The sequence below is a fragment of the Nannospalax galili genome, unplaced genomic scaffold (assembly GCF_000622305.1).
Source record: "Nannospalax galili isolate Female #2095 unplaced genomic scaffold, S.galili_v1.0 scaffold1659, whole genome shotgun sequence".
Taxonomy (NCBI): Eukaryota; Metazoa; Chordata; class Mammalia; order Rodentia; family Spalacidae; genus Nannospalax; species Nannospalax galili.
The window spans coordinates 586290-601124 of record NW_008342925.1 but is presented as its reverse complement, the minus strand read 5'-3'; the positions used below and the strand labels follow the sequence as shown (position 1 = coordinate 601124).

General features: G+C 49.9%; 1 protein-coding gene across 2 annotated transcripts in view; it reads left to right on the top strand.

Moving 5' to 3' along the window:
- Window positions 1-14568, top strand: part of Slc22a11 (solute carrier family 22 member 11) — a 19583-nt gene extending 5015 nt beyond the window's left edge. The window contains exons 5-10 of one of the 2 annotated variants that reach the window (XM_008838933.2): window positions 1526-1649; window positions 3263-3375; window positions 5482-5696; window positions 10155-10263; window positions 11160-11363; window positions 14281-14568. In XM_008838933.2, the coding sequence (XP_008837155.1) occupies window positions 1526-1649; window positions 3263-3375; window positions 5482-5696; window positions 10155-10263; window positions 11160-11363; window positions 14281-14341 (826 nt within the window). In that variant the 3' untranslated portion in view covers window positions 14342-14568. The remainder of the gene's footprint in view (window positions 1-1525; window positions 1650-3262; window positions 3376-5481; window positions 5697-10154; window positions 10264-11159; window positions 11364-14280) is intronic. The other variant, XM_017799597.2, reaches the window with a different exon arrangement.
- Window positions 14569-14835: the final 267 nt, after the last annotated feature.

The window sequence follows — 14835 nt, the reverse complement described above, 5'->3', positions numbered from 1 at the left end:
GTGTCTGTGTGTCTGTGTGTGTGTGTGTCTGTGTGTGTGTGTGTGTCTGTGTGTGTGTGTCTGTGTGTGTCTGTGTGTGTGTGTGTGTCTGTGTGTGTGTGTGTCTGTCTGTCTGTCTGTCTGTCTGTGTGTGTGTGTGTGTGTGTGTCTGTCTGTCTGTCTACTAAGCCTGATGAAACGAAGTGCTGTACCACTGAGTCTATAGTCACAGGTGGCTTTTTCTTTTAACACAAAATTACCGTGGGTGGGCTCAAACTCACTACATGACCCAGGCTGGCTCTGATCTTTCACACCTACTGCCTTACCCTCCTGAGTGCTGAGATTTCAAGCCAGTGCTATCAGCTTGATCAGCTGCCTTCTTTCTTCTTTTGGTCTTTTGAGATAGGGTCTTACTATGTAGTCCTGGAAGACCTGGAACTCCCTGTTTAGACAAGGCTGACCTCAAACTCACAGAGATACATCTGCCTCTATCACCTAAGTGCTGAGATTAAAGATATGCACCACATTGGGGCTGGAGAGATGCCTCAGTGGTTAAGAACACTGATTGTTCTTGCAGAAGACCCGGGTTTGAATCCCAACACCCACATGGCAGCTAACAACTGTCCGTAACTCCATTCCCAGGGGATCCGACAGCCTCTTCTGACCTCTGAGGGCATTGCACGACACGGGTGCACTTATCTACATGCAGGCAATACACGCATATACATAAAATAAAAATAATAAAAAATTTTTTAAAAAAGATATGAACCACCACATCTGGCCAGCTGATTCTTAATCACCATGTCAATCTGCTTCAAACAGGGTCAAGCCCCAGTATCTTGTGCCAGGAAAGTTTCTCCTGGCCAGCTGTCCCTGAGGTTGGGGACAAACAGGCTGGCTTTATAGAGTCACTGGGCTCTGTCTTAATGTAATTAAACTGTGTCCACAAAACAAAACACCCAGTACTGTGAGGTGCGCACACACACACACAGTAGAGGGTTTTTTACATTTATTAAAATGTGTGTACACCACACATGAATGCAGTGATGAGAGGACAACTTGCAGGAGTAGGTCTCTCCGTTCACCGTGTGAGTCCTGGAGATTGAGTTCTCAGGTCCTCAGGCTTGGCAGCAAATGTCTTTACCCACTGAGCCACCTTGTTGACACCATGTGGTCTTTCTATCACAGACAAGGTCCCAGAATCACTGGAGAGGCAGGCACATCTGGGGACATCCCTGCTCAGGCAGCCTGCACCTAGGCTGGACATGGAGCTCCTGGCATCGAGGGAGGCCAGATGGGGAGTGAGCAGGGAAGAAGAGGGGGCCAGGGTGTTGGGACTCAGATGAATTGCAGCCCCCCAGCCCAGCTTTTACAGCACACGTGAGAAGCACCTGCCTGCTCCTCTGTCTCATCTAACCGGAGGCTCCCAAGCTACTCACTATTCCCTCCCACCTGATTCAGGAGCACCCAGGATGCACCAGGGCAGCAAAGTCCTACTTTGGGCAGGTCCTACACCAGGGCAGCCAAGTACCTACTTCTTTGACAGGTGGCTGCCAGAATCTGCTCGATGGCTGATTACCAGAGGCCAGCCAGAGAGAGCACTTCAGGAACTCCAGAAAGTAGCCAGAATAAATGGCCACAAGGAAGCCAAAAAGACGCTGACCATAGAGGTGAGAGGCTGCTGTTTGCAGTTCAGGAAAACACATCTATGGAGGTGTTATCTGTATGACCTCCTGTGTCCCCACAGCCCACTGCACCCCCCCATCAGCTCCACCAAGAATATCACCACAAACCTCCAACATCCAGTGCTGTATGTGGCACCACCATCACCACACAAACACCACCAGTAAAGGCAGAGCCATCATCAACACCCGCAGCAGCAGCCCTAGAGCCTCCGCACTCCAGAACTGTCTTCACTGCTTTCTTCTCTACTCGTACCACCACTGTGGGTTTCCTCTCCATCACAACCAACACCACCATTAACATCACCAGAAGCATCTCTAGAAAATACCATCACTTCCATTATCTTTATCACCATCACCACCACCATCCCTACCATTACAATCATCCTCATCCCCACCATGATCCCCATCATCTCCATTTCCACCATCATCCCTATTCCCATCATCATCCCCATCCCTACCACCACCATCATCACTATAATCCCCATCATCCCCACCATCATCACCATGATCCCCATCACCCCACATCACCACTTCCATTGCCATCCCCACCATCATCACCATCCCCATCGTTACCCTCATCTCCATCATTACCATCATCTCCATCATCCCCACATCATCATCCCTCCACCATCTCCATCATCACCATGCCCCCATCATCATCATCCCCACCATCATCACCATCCCCATCATCATCACCATCCCCCCATCATCATCATCCCCATCATCATCACCATCCCCCATCATCATCATCATCCTCATCATCATCACCATCCCCCATCATCATCACCATCCCCCATCATCATCATCATCCCCATCCCCATCCCCATCCCCATCATCATCCCCATCATCATCACTATCCATCATCACCATCACCATCATTACCTTCATCTTCATCATTATCATCATCTCCATCATCCCTACATCATCTTTATCCCCCATCATCCCCATCCCCACATCCCCATCATCTCCATCCCCATCATCCCCACCATCATCTCCATCCCCACCAACACCATCATCATCAACCTCACCATAACTACCAATAATAACAATATCGCTATTATCACCATCTTACCTAAGACTTTAACCTATGTCGTGCATACCTATTTCTCGGGACTTCTTGGTGTATCTGGGGAAACGAGGCTGTTAAGAACACAGGTGGAGGATGTGTACAGAGGACATGGAACTCCTTGAGTATGGAGTTCTAGTCTAGGGGAAGCTTCCAGGAGCAGGACAGCTAGTTAATGCAGGCTAGCAGGGCCTAGAGGTGCGGGAGGACTGAATGAGCCCTCAGAAAGTCTCAAGGGACCAGTTTGGCAAAGTGGACATTGCCTGATGCCAGCCATCAGGGCCGAAGAGGACAGTTGGGGCTTTTGAGTGGTGCCTGCCAAGCAGCACATGGGTATTTTTCCACTCTGGCTGGGCAGGCCAGGTCTGCAGGAGAGGCAGGTGCCAGAGAGAAACTCTGCTGCCTGTATCACTCCCAGGCCTGGGCATCAGTGTTCAGAGTCCTAGGCCAGGCTGGCCTCTGGCTGTATCCACTTAGGCACAGAGACAAGTGGGACCATCACTCTTAACACTCACTTTCCTTCCTCTCTGAGGCGTTAATGTCCAGCATGGAGGAAGATGTGACCACTGAGACTCATGGGTCAGTGCTGGACCTGTTCCGTGTGCCTGTTCTCTGCCGGAGGATCTGCGCCATGCTGGTGGTGAGGTGCGCTGTCCTGGAGACACAGCTGGGGTGAGAAGGTGATATCCAGGGAGTCCAACAGCCTCAAGCATCAAACAGGGTTAGAGAGAGAGCAAAGCAAGCCAGTCTGGGCATGGTGTGTGCTGGCAGCTGGCTACAGAGGCACAGCTGGAATAGCGGTCACTTGGCAGGGGACCAGAGCCGGGCTGATGCCAAGGGCTAGACCATGGCTGAAGAGAACACTGCCTGTCAGCTTCAGCGACTCATCCTCCCAGCAGGGCCCCTGAGAGCGACAGGCCCCAGGCGTCCCCTTACTTCTTCCCACCTCCCACTTCACAGATGTGAATGTGGAGCTCAGATGAGCAGCTGGCCCCAGGAGTGAGGAGCTGCATTTGAACCCTGGCCAGCTACTTCCTAGTCCCTGGGCTTTGTTACCCACCGTGCCTCACACAGGAATTTAAGGGCACCAGGGATCAGCAGAAGTTCCTTGTAAACTAATTTAGTTAGTGAGACATTCAAAATAGCATCTTAAGATCAGCCCTAGATGGTGGCGCACACCTTTGATCCCAGCAGAGGCAGAGGCAAGGTGGGTATCTATGAGTTCAAGGCCAGCCTGGTCTATGTTAGCAAGTTCCAGGCCCGTCAGGACTACGCAGTGAGACTGTCTAAAAAAATAAATAAATAAGAAGGAAAATCAGGTTTGATTGGAACTTTATCACAAATAAAACTAAAGTTAGGGTGGGAATGTAGCTCATTGGGCGAGGTACCTACCTACCACACTGGAAGCCCTGACTTTGAGCTCTGAGCACTGCATAAAACTGGGTGAGGTAGGTCAGCCTGGATTCCAAGAGACCTTGTCTTGGAACAAAAAAGAAAGAAAGAAAGAAAGAAAGAAAGAAAGAAAGAAAGAAAGAAAGAAAGAAAGAAAGAAAGAAAGGAAAAGAAAGTAACGATGAGGAAAATGTCATTTTATGCTTACGACAGTAGATACCACCATCTCCGAACAAAAACAGATCAAACACTTTTTTGAATCTTTTATTTTTAGCTTTTTTTCTTGATAAATTAAGAGGAAGCCGACATCCAGACCCCTCTTCTTCCCTCCTCCCCAAATAAAACCCTCAAGGCTTCCGGGCTCCCCCAGGGGCCACAGAGCAACTTTTGTTATTCAAATCGGAGACTTTGAAGCACTAACCCTGGTGGGTTTAGGGAGCTGTTTGCATGGAAGGCTCCAGAATCTAGCCCTGCTCCTCACTCATCACATACAGGGAGGCGCTTTGCCTCTGCAGCACCTGCCCCAGTTGTCTACAGGGCAAAGCCATCAGGGGCCCTGACAGAAGGGCTGATGAGCTGCTGGGATGAGGACAGATTTCTTTTTTTTTTTTTTTTTTTTTTTTTTGTCTTTTTGAGACAGGGTCTCCCTGTAGCCCCAACTGTCCTCAAACTCACTAGGTAGACCAGGCTGGCCTTGAACTCACAAAGATCCGCCTGCCTCTGCCTCCCAAGTGCTGGGATTAAAGGCATGTGCTACCACCCCCGCCAAGGACAGATTTTTTTAAGTAATGAGAAATAATTTCGCCTCAGCCACTGGTCAGTTCAACCACTGTGGAGCTGGAGGGTGTGGCTGCCCCACCCAGTTCCCAGCTGAGGAGCATTGCTCCCAGGTGTTGGGACATAAGGCTCTCTGTCCTGAGGGAACCCCGCCCACCAGGCAACAGAGTTCAGGGTACACCTCTACTGTCACTCTAATCTGTCCTTCAAAATTTACAAGGATCCAGCACCCAGAGAGATGCCCAGTGTGACTTGCTTCCAGAAAGCAAGTTAGAGGGGAAAGGGGAGCCAGACAGTCCCCAAGGGTGCTGGTCCCTAGAGGGTGCCCAGCAACCATGGAAGACAACTGGGGACACTCATCCCACAGAACACATGGGGAACACATGAGGTTGTCACCCCTGCCCTGACCTTCCCTGGGACAAGCCTGTCTCCTGGAGAGGTGTCCTACATTCAACAGGCCACTCGGGTCCAGATCACAGGCTGGCTCTGACAGGCAGTGGCCTCCGGGGAGGCCATGTGAGGTGGCACTGCAGGCTCGGCCCCTCCTCAGCAGCATGCACCTGACTCCGCCCGTGCCCACAGCTGCTTCCTGATGCTGTCCTTCTACGGCCTGGTCCTAGACCTGCAGAGACTGGGCAGGGACATCTTCCTCCTGCAGACCCTCTTCGGAGCTGTGGACTTCCTGGGCCGAGCCACCACCATCCTTCTACTCAGGTTCCTGGGCCGCCGCATGACCCTGGGTGGCTCCCTGGCCCTGGCAGGGTTCTGTATCCTGGCCAATGGTCTGGTGCCACAAGGTAAGCCAGGAAGCTGAGCAAGGCGGCCAAGCTGGCGTCCTGCCATCCAGGCATACCACATCCTTCCATTCCACCCCTTCCTTCTCCGATACAGCCACAGCCACGGAGCCTCAGCTCTACCTGGTCTGTGACCCTCTCAGCTTTGCCACTGGGCTCAGGAATCCACTGTCCCCAACCAGACCCCTGACCTTTCCTGAGCAGGAAACACGTTCAGAGAGGTGAAGCAGTAGCCCAAGTCACTCAGTGAGGGACACAGCCAGGACTTTAGACCTGAGGGGCGGGGAGAGACTGGAAGACTGAATAAACTGAGTCAGAAGAGCAGCAAGCAGAGGGTGTGTAGGTGTGTGTGTGTGTGTGTGTGTCTGTGAGTGTATGTCACATGTGTGCAAGTGCCCACAGAAGAGGATGTTAGATCCCCTGGAGCTGGAGTTACAGGCAGTGGTGAACATCCTAACAGGAATACTAGGAACCAAACCCAGGTCCTCTGCAAGAGCAGCAAGATTTCCTAACCACTGAACCATCTCGCCAGCCCCTTCTCTTTGTTCTTTAAAACAGCAGACCAGTGGTGTGCAGAGAGCTGGGGAGACTCCAAGATCCCCATGTTAGTTCTTTTATTTATTATTTTGTGTGTATGAGTGTATTGCCTGCATGTATGTAAGTGCACTCCTATCGTGCAGTGCCCAAGGAGGTCAGAGGGTGTCGGATTCCCCTGGAACTGGAGTTACAGATGGTTGTTAGCCACCATGTGAGTTCTGGGAATTGAACCTGGGTCCTCTGCAAGAGCAGTCAGTGCTCCTTTTTTAAAAAATTTTATTTATTTATTTATTTTTAACAGAGCATAGGGTAGTGGTTTACTTACAGAAGAGTGGACACCCCACATTTACGGCTGTGCCGTAAAGTCCACACTCAAATAAAGATCCTGTGACCTCCTGACAGCTGCACAAAATGGTGAGAAAGGTGCCTCTTGTGTTCTCAGCTTATATATCCTTTGCCCCTCCCCCCACATGCAGCTAAGGCTGACTGATTGGGTGGGAGGGGTAACTGACTCCCCCCTGGACTCCTTGATGATTGTGGGAAGGAGGTGTGACTATAGCTTGCCCACATAGTGGTCAGAGGTCATTTCCAGTTAACACTCCACCCCTTCCTCCAGCTCTGACATTTTTTCCACCAACCTCTTCTGCAAAAGTCCCTGAGCCTTGGAGGGGGTGGTAGGTGTGGGATGATCTTCTTCCCATTGTGGCAAGGCACTGAACTTTCGGATCTCTGAATCTGTTTTCCACGGGCTGTTGGCCAGTTTGAGTGGGATTCCATGTACACCATGTGGAGGCCAGATCCAGGCACTCTCAGGCAGTCTGATGGGTTCTCAATGTCTAAGCCAGACAGAGCCAGTTATTGCTCTTAACTAGTAGCCCCACCCCATGTTCTTTTTAAAAAAAAATTTTAACTTTTGTATATTTCATATAGAACATCTTAATCATCTTTATATCCCTTCCCCATTGGCCCCCTCCCATAGACTCCCCACTGAAATTCATACATTCTTTCACTTGTGTTAAGGCCTATCAGGTCAAGTTACTGTCCCTAGATGTCCCTAGGTGCAAGTTCATCCACTGAGGCCTAGTCGACATATCTAGAGTCCCTCCCTTTAAGATCAGCTCTTGATCACCCAGCAGTAACTCTTTAGCTGCCAATAACTCTTTAGCGAAGACTGGGGCCTCCTGCCCATTTCCACAGTTCCATGCTGGGTTTTGTCTGCTTGAGTTTGCATGGGTCTTGTGCATGCTGACACCATTGCTGTAGGTTCCTATGGGAAGGGTTCTAGGAGCCTGTAGGACTAGTTCCATATGGTCATGCACCTCCTCCCTGGCTCTTACAGTCTTTCTACCTCAGCCGCAGTGGTATCCCTGAATGCTGTGTGGGTGGACTTTAGTATGGGAGTCCTGTCCAAGGACCCACACTCTGCAGACTCTTATTCTCTGTGTTTTGGCCATTTGTGACCTTTTGTGTCCTGGCCCTCTGTTGCATGAGGGAGCTTCACTGATGAGAATTGGAAGATGCATTAGTGTTCTCTTCATGCCTTGTTCTATGATCTGTGAGCCTTGGGTGAAGAGGTTGCACCCTAGATGTGCCACTTCGGCTTGGGAATTCACAGACAATCTCTGTGTGTGACCAGTTGTGGAACTCTGTAATATCTCTGTCTGTTGAAAAAGAAGCCACTTTGGTGGGTGGTGACTGGGATACCTGTCTGCAAATTTAAGAATCCATATTTTGCACATAGTAATAAATTAGTTGTCTAGGGATGTGACAGCCTTGGGATTTTCTCTAAGATCTATGACCTCTCCAGCTACATGTATTTGGCTATGTTTACAGTACCAGACATGAGTTTCCTCCCATTGCGTGGGCTTTAAGACCAATTAGGTAGCTATTGATAAAAAGATAAAAGTGACACTACTGCACCAATGTCCTTTGCTGTGCTGGTCATTGGTGTGGTTTTTAGGCCTTGAATCTAGGATTGGACCATTGATTGATGTTCTCCCTTAGCAGCTTGTGTAGTGCTCTCAAAAGCTATGAGAGCTGCCTTCAGGAGAGGAGGCTTCCAGGTCAGTTCCAGCCCCATTGCTCCAAATCCTGTGCCAAAGTATGTCCTGTCTTCAACAATAGGGTCTTACCATCAAGCTCTGAGAGGCCATCAAGGGCTGTGGACTAGCCTGTGTCATTTTGGGAGTCTCTTGCACTACCCTGGCCAACAATTCAAAGGAAGGTTTCTCCCGTCTGGCACAGTTTCTTGTTATATAACCTTCAGCTGTGCTCATGGACTCATGTAGAGATATTGTATGTGTAATTTTTCAGTAGTTTTTGAACGAATGCAATTCCCTCTGGTTTGTTATACTAGCTAGGCATTACTTATCTTTCCTCTCTCTCCCTGTTTAACCCTCCCTCTATGCCCTCCCCATTTAAAGTATCTCCATTTTGCCCATTTCTCCCTTACTAATTCCTGTCTGCTGTGGTCCACCTCTCTTGAGCTCCTTCTTCCCCTTTATTCCCATAGTTTCTTGTACAGCCCTCCCTCTCCTCCTCTCATTTAACTACCCCCATTTTACACATTTATCCCTATTCTTCTCTCTCGGGTTCCTTCTTTCCCTTTACCTTCCTGGTTCCCTTCCAATTTCCTGGTTCCTGCAGTTACATCAGGATATATACTCACATATAAGGATTTGGTATAGGATCCACATATGAGGGAGAACATATGTTGTTGGTTTTTCTGAGTCTGTGTTACTTTACTTAATATAACAGTTTCTAGATCCATCCATTTACCTGAAAATTTCATGATTTCATCTTTCTTTACCGCTGAGTAGAATTCCATTGTATAATGTACCACATTTTCATTATCCCCATGTCAGTTGAGGGACACTTAGGTTGCTTCCATCTCTTAGCACCACCTCAGAGGCTGGATCCAGGCACTCTCAGGCAGTCTGCTAAGGTCTCCCCCATGTTAGTTCTTAATGAAGCTAAGATGCTTGAAACCCTCCCCAAGTCCCTTTTGGGGCTCAGCAGAAGACAGGGGCAGGGCACGGGGACCTGTGTCCCGAGCTGGCAGAATAGCCAAGAGGAAGATGGGATAGCCCCAGCTAGCATCCAGCAAGGTCTAAATGAGGTGGAGAGTGAACTGTGCTCCACCAGGGTCATGGTAGACCCCCAAAAGATGGACCAGCAGTACACAGAACACCAAGAAAGTTTTCAAAGGCAACGTCTTTCTGTGAGACCTGTACTTGACAGTTTATAAGACTTTTTCTAATGTGTGTGTGTGTGTGTGTGTGTGTGTGTGCGTGCACGCACACACATACACATGTGTAAGGGTGGAGGTCAAATGTCAAATCAAGTGTTAGCCTCAGAAATGCCACCCACACCTCTTGGGACAAGGCCTCTCACTGGCCTGGACTTCAGAGATTAGGCTAGGCTGGCTGGCCAGTGAGCCCCAGGGATCTGCCTGTCTCTGCCCCAGCAAAGAGATCACCACTCACCATACTAAGTTTTTAACATGGATCCTGGGAACCAGCTCTAATCCTTATGATTTCAAGATAAGCACTTTACCAACTGAACCACCTCCCCAGCCTCTCTATAAGACTTTTACTTACTTACTTACTTTTTATTTATTTATTTATTTATTTTTGGTGCTGGGATGGAATCCAGGGTTTCATACCTACTAGGCAAGTACTGTGCCATGGAGGCACACCCCAGCGTTCTAAGACAGCTTAAGAAAGTGTGACTGGGGAGCTGCCCCAGGCTCAGCCACTCCAACTCACCTCCTTTCTGCTCATCTGACACTGTGCACACCCCCCACACACACACCTGGCACTGCATAACCTGACACAGTACCAGCCCTGCTGATGCCTGGTGTGGGAGGGGGGCAACTCGGCCCCTCTGCACCATGGCCTTCACTGCCACCTGTTCCACCCGCAGACCTGCAGACCCTGCGTGTGGCCCTGGCTGTCCTGGGACAAGGTTGTTTGGGGATCAGCCTGACCTGTACAACTGTGTACAAGACGGAGCTCTTCCCCACGCCGATGAGGTAGATGCTGCCTTGGGTCTCCGGTGCATTCGTGTGGTCAGAGAGGGACACCCCCAGAGGTCCAGTGGAGAGGGCTGGCAGGACCTCCCAGAGCCTCCAGGGTAACCAGATTTGGGTTTTAGGTTTGTCTAGAATTGTTTGAGACAGAATCTCACTATGTAGGCCAGGCTGGCCTTAAACTCACAGCAATCCTCCTGACTCAGCCTCCTGAGTCACACACACACACCACGCACAGACTTTCAGTTTAGAATTCGAACTCCTTTCTGTCCCAGTGAAATCCTTAAATAATCCTGATAAAGGAAGCCAGGCCTGGCCCTGGTGACAGGGGAACCCCATTCATTTTCCTCAGCCCCTTCCTTGCCTGAGCCTGGAGTCACCGCCTCAGAGTCCAAGAGTCCCATAAAGAGGGCCACTGGGCCAGAATCTGTACCACCCCCATAATTGACAGTTAGGTAAACTGAGGTTCAAGGGGATGGACTGACAGCAGAGGGGCACCTGAGCCCGAGTTAGCTTCCAGACTTGCCCCCAGCTTCCTTTCTCTGTTCCTGGTGCTCGAGCTCTCGTTTCTCCATTCTCCACTAACTTTTTTGAACAGTGTTTGTCAGTTCTGCCTGTTATATGGAGACCCAGAGCTGGGAGATGGGGATGGGAGCCTCATAGCATCATTGAGGTCCAACCCAGTTACCCAGACAAACAGAGGGTGCTACGATGGGCCCTAGAAAGTTGTCTTAAAGGGCCACAGAGAAGATCAAGATGGGTTCCATGGGGGAGGTGGTGTTCATGGAGGCCCAAGATAGGAACTCCTCCACCCACCTGTCTCTCGCCTGCATCCCTGGGTCCAGCCAATGTGTCCTACCACAATGGCAGCTGTGACTGAGACAGAGCTCCTCCCATAGGATGACAGTCGATGGCTTCCTAAGCTCCATGGGCCGCCTGGGGGCTATGATGGGCCCGCTGATCAGGATGGCCCAGCAGGCTGTGCCCCTGCTGCCGCAACTCACCTACGGAGCTGTCGCCATTGTCTCCAGCCTGGTCTTGCTCTTCCTCCCAGAGACCCAGGGACTTCCGCTCCCTGACACCATCCAGGACTTAGAGAGTAGGTGAGTGGCCTGGGCCTGGGGCTGGGCACCCTCTCGGGCAGGATGGAGATGGGCCAGGCTTCAGGGACAGAGGCCAGGAGCTATAACCAAGACTTGTGCTCCCTACAGCCAAGGGACAGTGACCATCCCCATCCACCAAAAAGAGCTGTGACTGTTTCTATCTGCAAGGGAGAGGTGGTGACTGCTCCTATTTACTGGGGGAGAGGGGGATAGAGGGCGTGACTGCGTGACTAAGGCTCAGAGAGACAACACTGCTGGTCCAACGTCTCCCCAGGTAGAAGATGATTGTATTTTAGGCAGGAAAAATAGACTGAATGCCCACCTGCGCGGGCAAGTTTACATTACCTCCCTTGCAAAACTGACACAGGAAGATGGTCTCCACAGTCCTGGCTTCACAGTCCCACAAATTCCAAGCTCAGGTGGCAGAAGAGTTGGCAGGACCCAAGGATCCATTCTGACACTGTGCCCATGAGGGGACATTCCCAGCTTCATTTCCTCTTCCTCGGGTGCAAAATGGGAGTTAAAGGAAAAACAAAATCAGGGCCAGGGAGATGGCTTAGTGGGTAAAGTGCTTGCCTGGCAAGCATGAGGACCTGAGTTCAGTCCCCAGAACCTGTGTAAAAACAAAACAACAGGGCTGGAGAGATGACTCAGCAGTTAAGAGCACTGGCTGCTCTTGCAGAGGACCTGGGTTTGATTCCCGGTACCTGCATGGCAGCTAACAACTATTCTAACTCCAGTTCCAGGGAATCTGATGACCTCTTCTGCCCTCCACAGGCATTGCATGACACAGGTGCACTTACATACATGCAGGCAATACACTCATACACATAAAATAACAATGATAAATAAAATATTTTTTAAAATAAACAACAAAAAAGCAGGGATACTGTAATCCCAGCGCTGGGGCGGTAGAAGTAGGCCTACCTAGCCTACTTGGCAAACTCCATGCCAGTGAGAGACCCTGTCTCAAAAAACAAGTTGGAGGCACTAGAGAGATGGCTCGGCAGCTAAGAGCACTGGCTGCTTTTGCAGAAGACCAGGGTTCAGTTCCCAGCACACACATGACACCTAATAACCATCTGTAACTCCAATTCCAGGTGATCCAACTCCTTCTTTTGACCTTTACAGGCATTGCATGACATGGGTGCACTTACATGCATGCGTACAATACACTCATACACGTAAAAAGTAAAATAATAATTTTAAAGCAAGGTGGGGAACTAGAGAAATGGCTCAGTGGTTAAGAGCACTGGTTGCTCTTGCAGAGGACTCAGGTTTGATTCCCAGCACCCATATGGTGGCTAGCAACCATCTAACTACATTGTAATTACAATTCCAGAGGATGTAACTCCCATTTCTGGCCTCTGTGAGCATTGTACACATGTAGTGCACTTACATACATGCAGACAAAACACTCATACACCTAAAATAAAAAAATAAAAATCTGTAGCTGGGCATAGCGGTGCACACCTCTAATCCCAGCATTCAGGAGACAGAGGCAAGCAGAGCTCTGTGAGATGGAAGCCAGCCTGGTATATATGGTAGGTTCCAGGCCAGCAACATCTACAGGGAGACCCTGTCTCAAAATAATAATAATAATAATAATGATAATAATAATAATGAAATTTTAAAAAGATGGACTGGACTGTGCTTAAGGAATGACACCCAGAATTCATTTCTGGCCTCCACATACATGAACCACAGATTTGCACGCACAGATACACACAAAAAACAGCCAGCCTCATCCAGAGTCATTTCAGGCTTAAATGAATGATTCTAGGGACCTGTGTCTGGCTCACCGCAGGTGACCTTCCCTGTGGCTGCTGTGTCCTTGGTGACTGTTCTCGTGGGGACTTCTCCAACTAGGAAGGATCCAAGGTCACAGCTACAGTGATAGAAGTTGGCGCTTTGGTACTAGGTTCTTTTTTTTTTTCCTTCAGTGGTGGGATTGGAACCCAGGATCTGATCTCATACACGCTAGGCAAACACATTACCACTGAGCTACTTCTCCAACACACTTACTGTCTTAATATAGCAGCCCATCAAAGCAATACAGCAACCCTGGTAGGTGACCTCATTGTCTAATTTCACTGTCAAAGGATCTGCGGTTCAGAAATGCTGTCGTTTTCCTGGGCACCTCGGCTGAGGAGCCGGGATTTAAGTTACTCTTTTTGTTGTTGTTGTTGTTTTGGGGCTTTTTGTTTGTTTTATTTTGTGACTGGGTATCACTATGAAGCCCTGGCTGGCTCAGAACTCACTATGTGGACCAGGCTGGCCTTGAACTCACAGAGATCTGCCTGCCTCTGCTTTCACGAGGCGTGTGGGCGCCACACTTGGTCGTCTTTTTGTTTTTTAAAATATTTATTTTTTATGTGTATGCGTGTATTGCCTGCATGCAGGTAAGTGCACCCATGTTGTGAAATGCCCACGGAGGTCAGAAGAGGGTGTCAGATTCCCCTGGAACTGGAGTCACAGATGGTTAGCTGCCATGTGGGTGCCGGGAACTGTACCCAGGTCCTCTGCAAGAGCTGCCAGTGCCCTTAACCACTGAGCCATCTCTCCAGCCCTTGTTTTTGTTTTTTGAGACAGGGTCTCACTATGTAGCTTGACTTGCCTAGAACCCAGCATTCCTCTTGGCCTCAGCCACCCAAGTGCTGGAATCACAGGCTTGCCCCGCCTTGCTTGGCCCCACTTATTCCTTCATTTAATCCACCTTTGTCATGTACCTATTGTGTTTCACGTGGAGTCCTGGGTTTGGGGTTTATAAGGTAGAGTGAGACCCTGATGATGTACAGTCTACACTCCCATCAGACCTGATGCCCAGAGCCACCCTCTAGGCATCAACCACTTCTCCAAGCATCTCTCTCTCTCTCTCTCTCTCTCTCTCTCTCTCTCTCTCTCTCTCTCATTCTAGATCAACCACAGCCAGGGGCAACCAGCAAGACATGGTCATTATGGAAAGTACCTGGCTCTAAAGATCTACCTTCCTGTACATCCCATTGGCCAAGAACCTCTGGGAAAGGAATGGCCTCTTCCCCAATAAGAAGGAGGAATAGTGCATGGACTGCCAAGAGGCTCAGAGAAACAGGCGGGCAGCAGGTGGCTGCAGGCAGCTCTCTCACATGTTCTCCACCCGACCCCTACCCCACAACCCCATCACATTCTCCACCCTACCCAGCCTGGCTGCCCTCTACACCTTCACTCAGCAACCCACCTGGAGATGGGGGTTCCAGACTCACACCCACTCTGTACAGTCCTTAATTGTAGGGTGGGAATGAAGGAACCTGCCCTCAGGGTGGGGCCAACTGATGTTAACACAGGCCAGAGTTCAATGGCTGGAGCGGGCTAACCGCCGCCATGCGCAGGTCTGCACTGTTCAAGGCGCTAGCTGAAGATGCATGTGGAAGCTGAGCCCTGGGCCAGAAACATGCCACTTCAAGAAAGGGGCCACTTTCATCTCTTCCTGTGT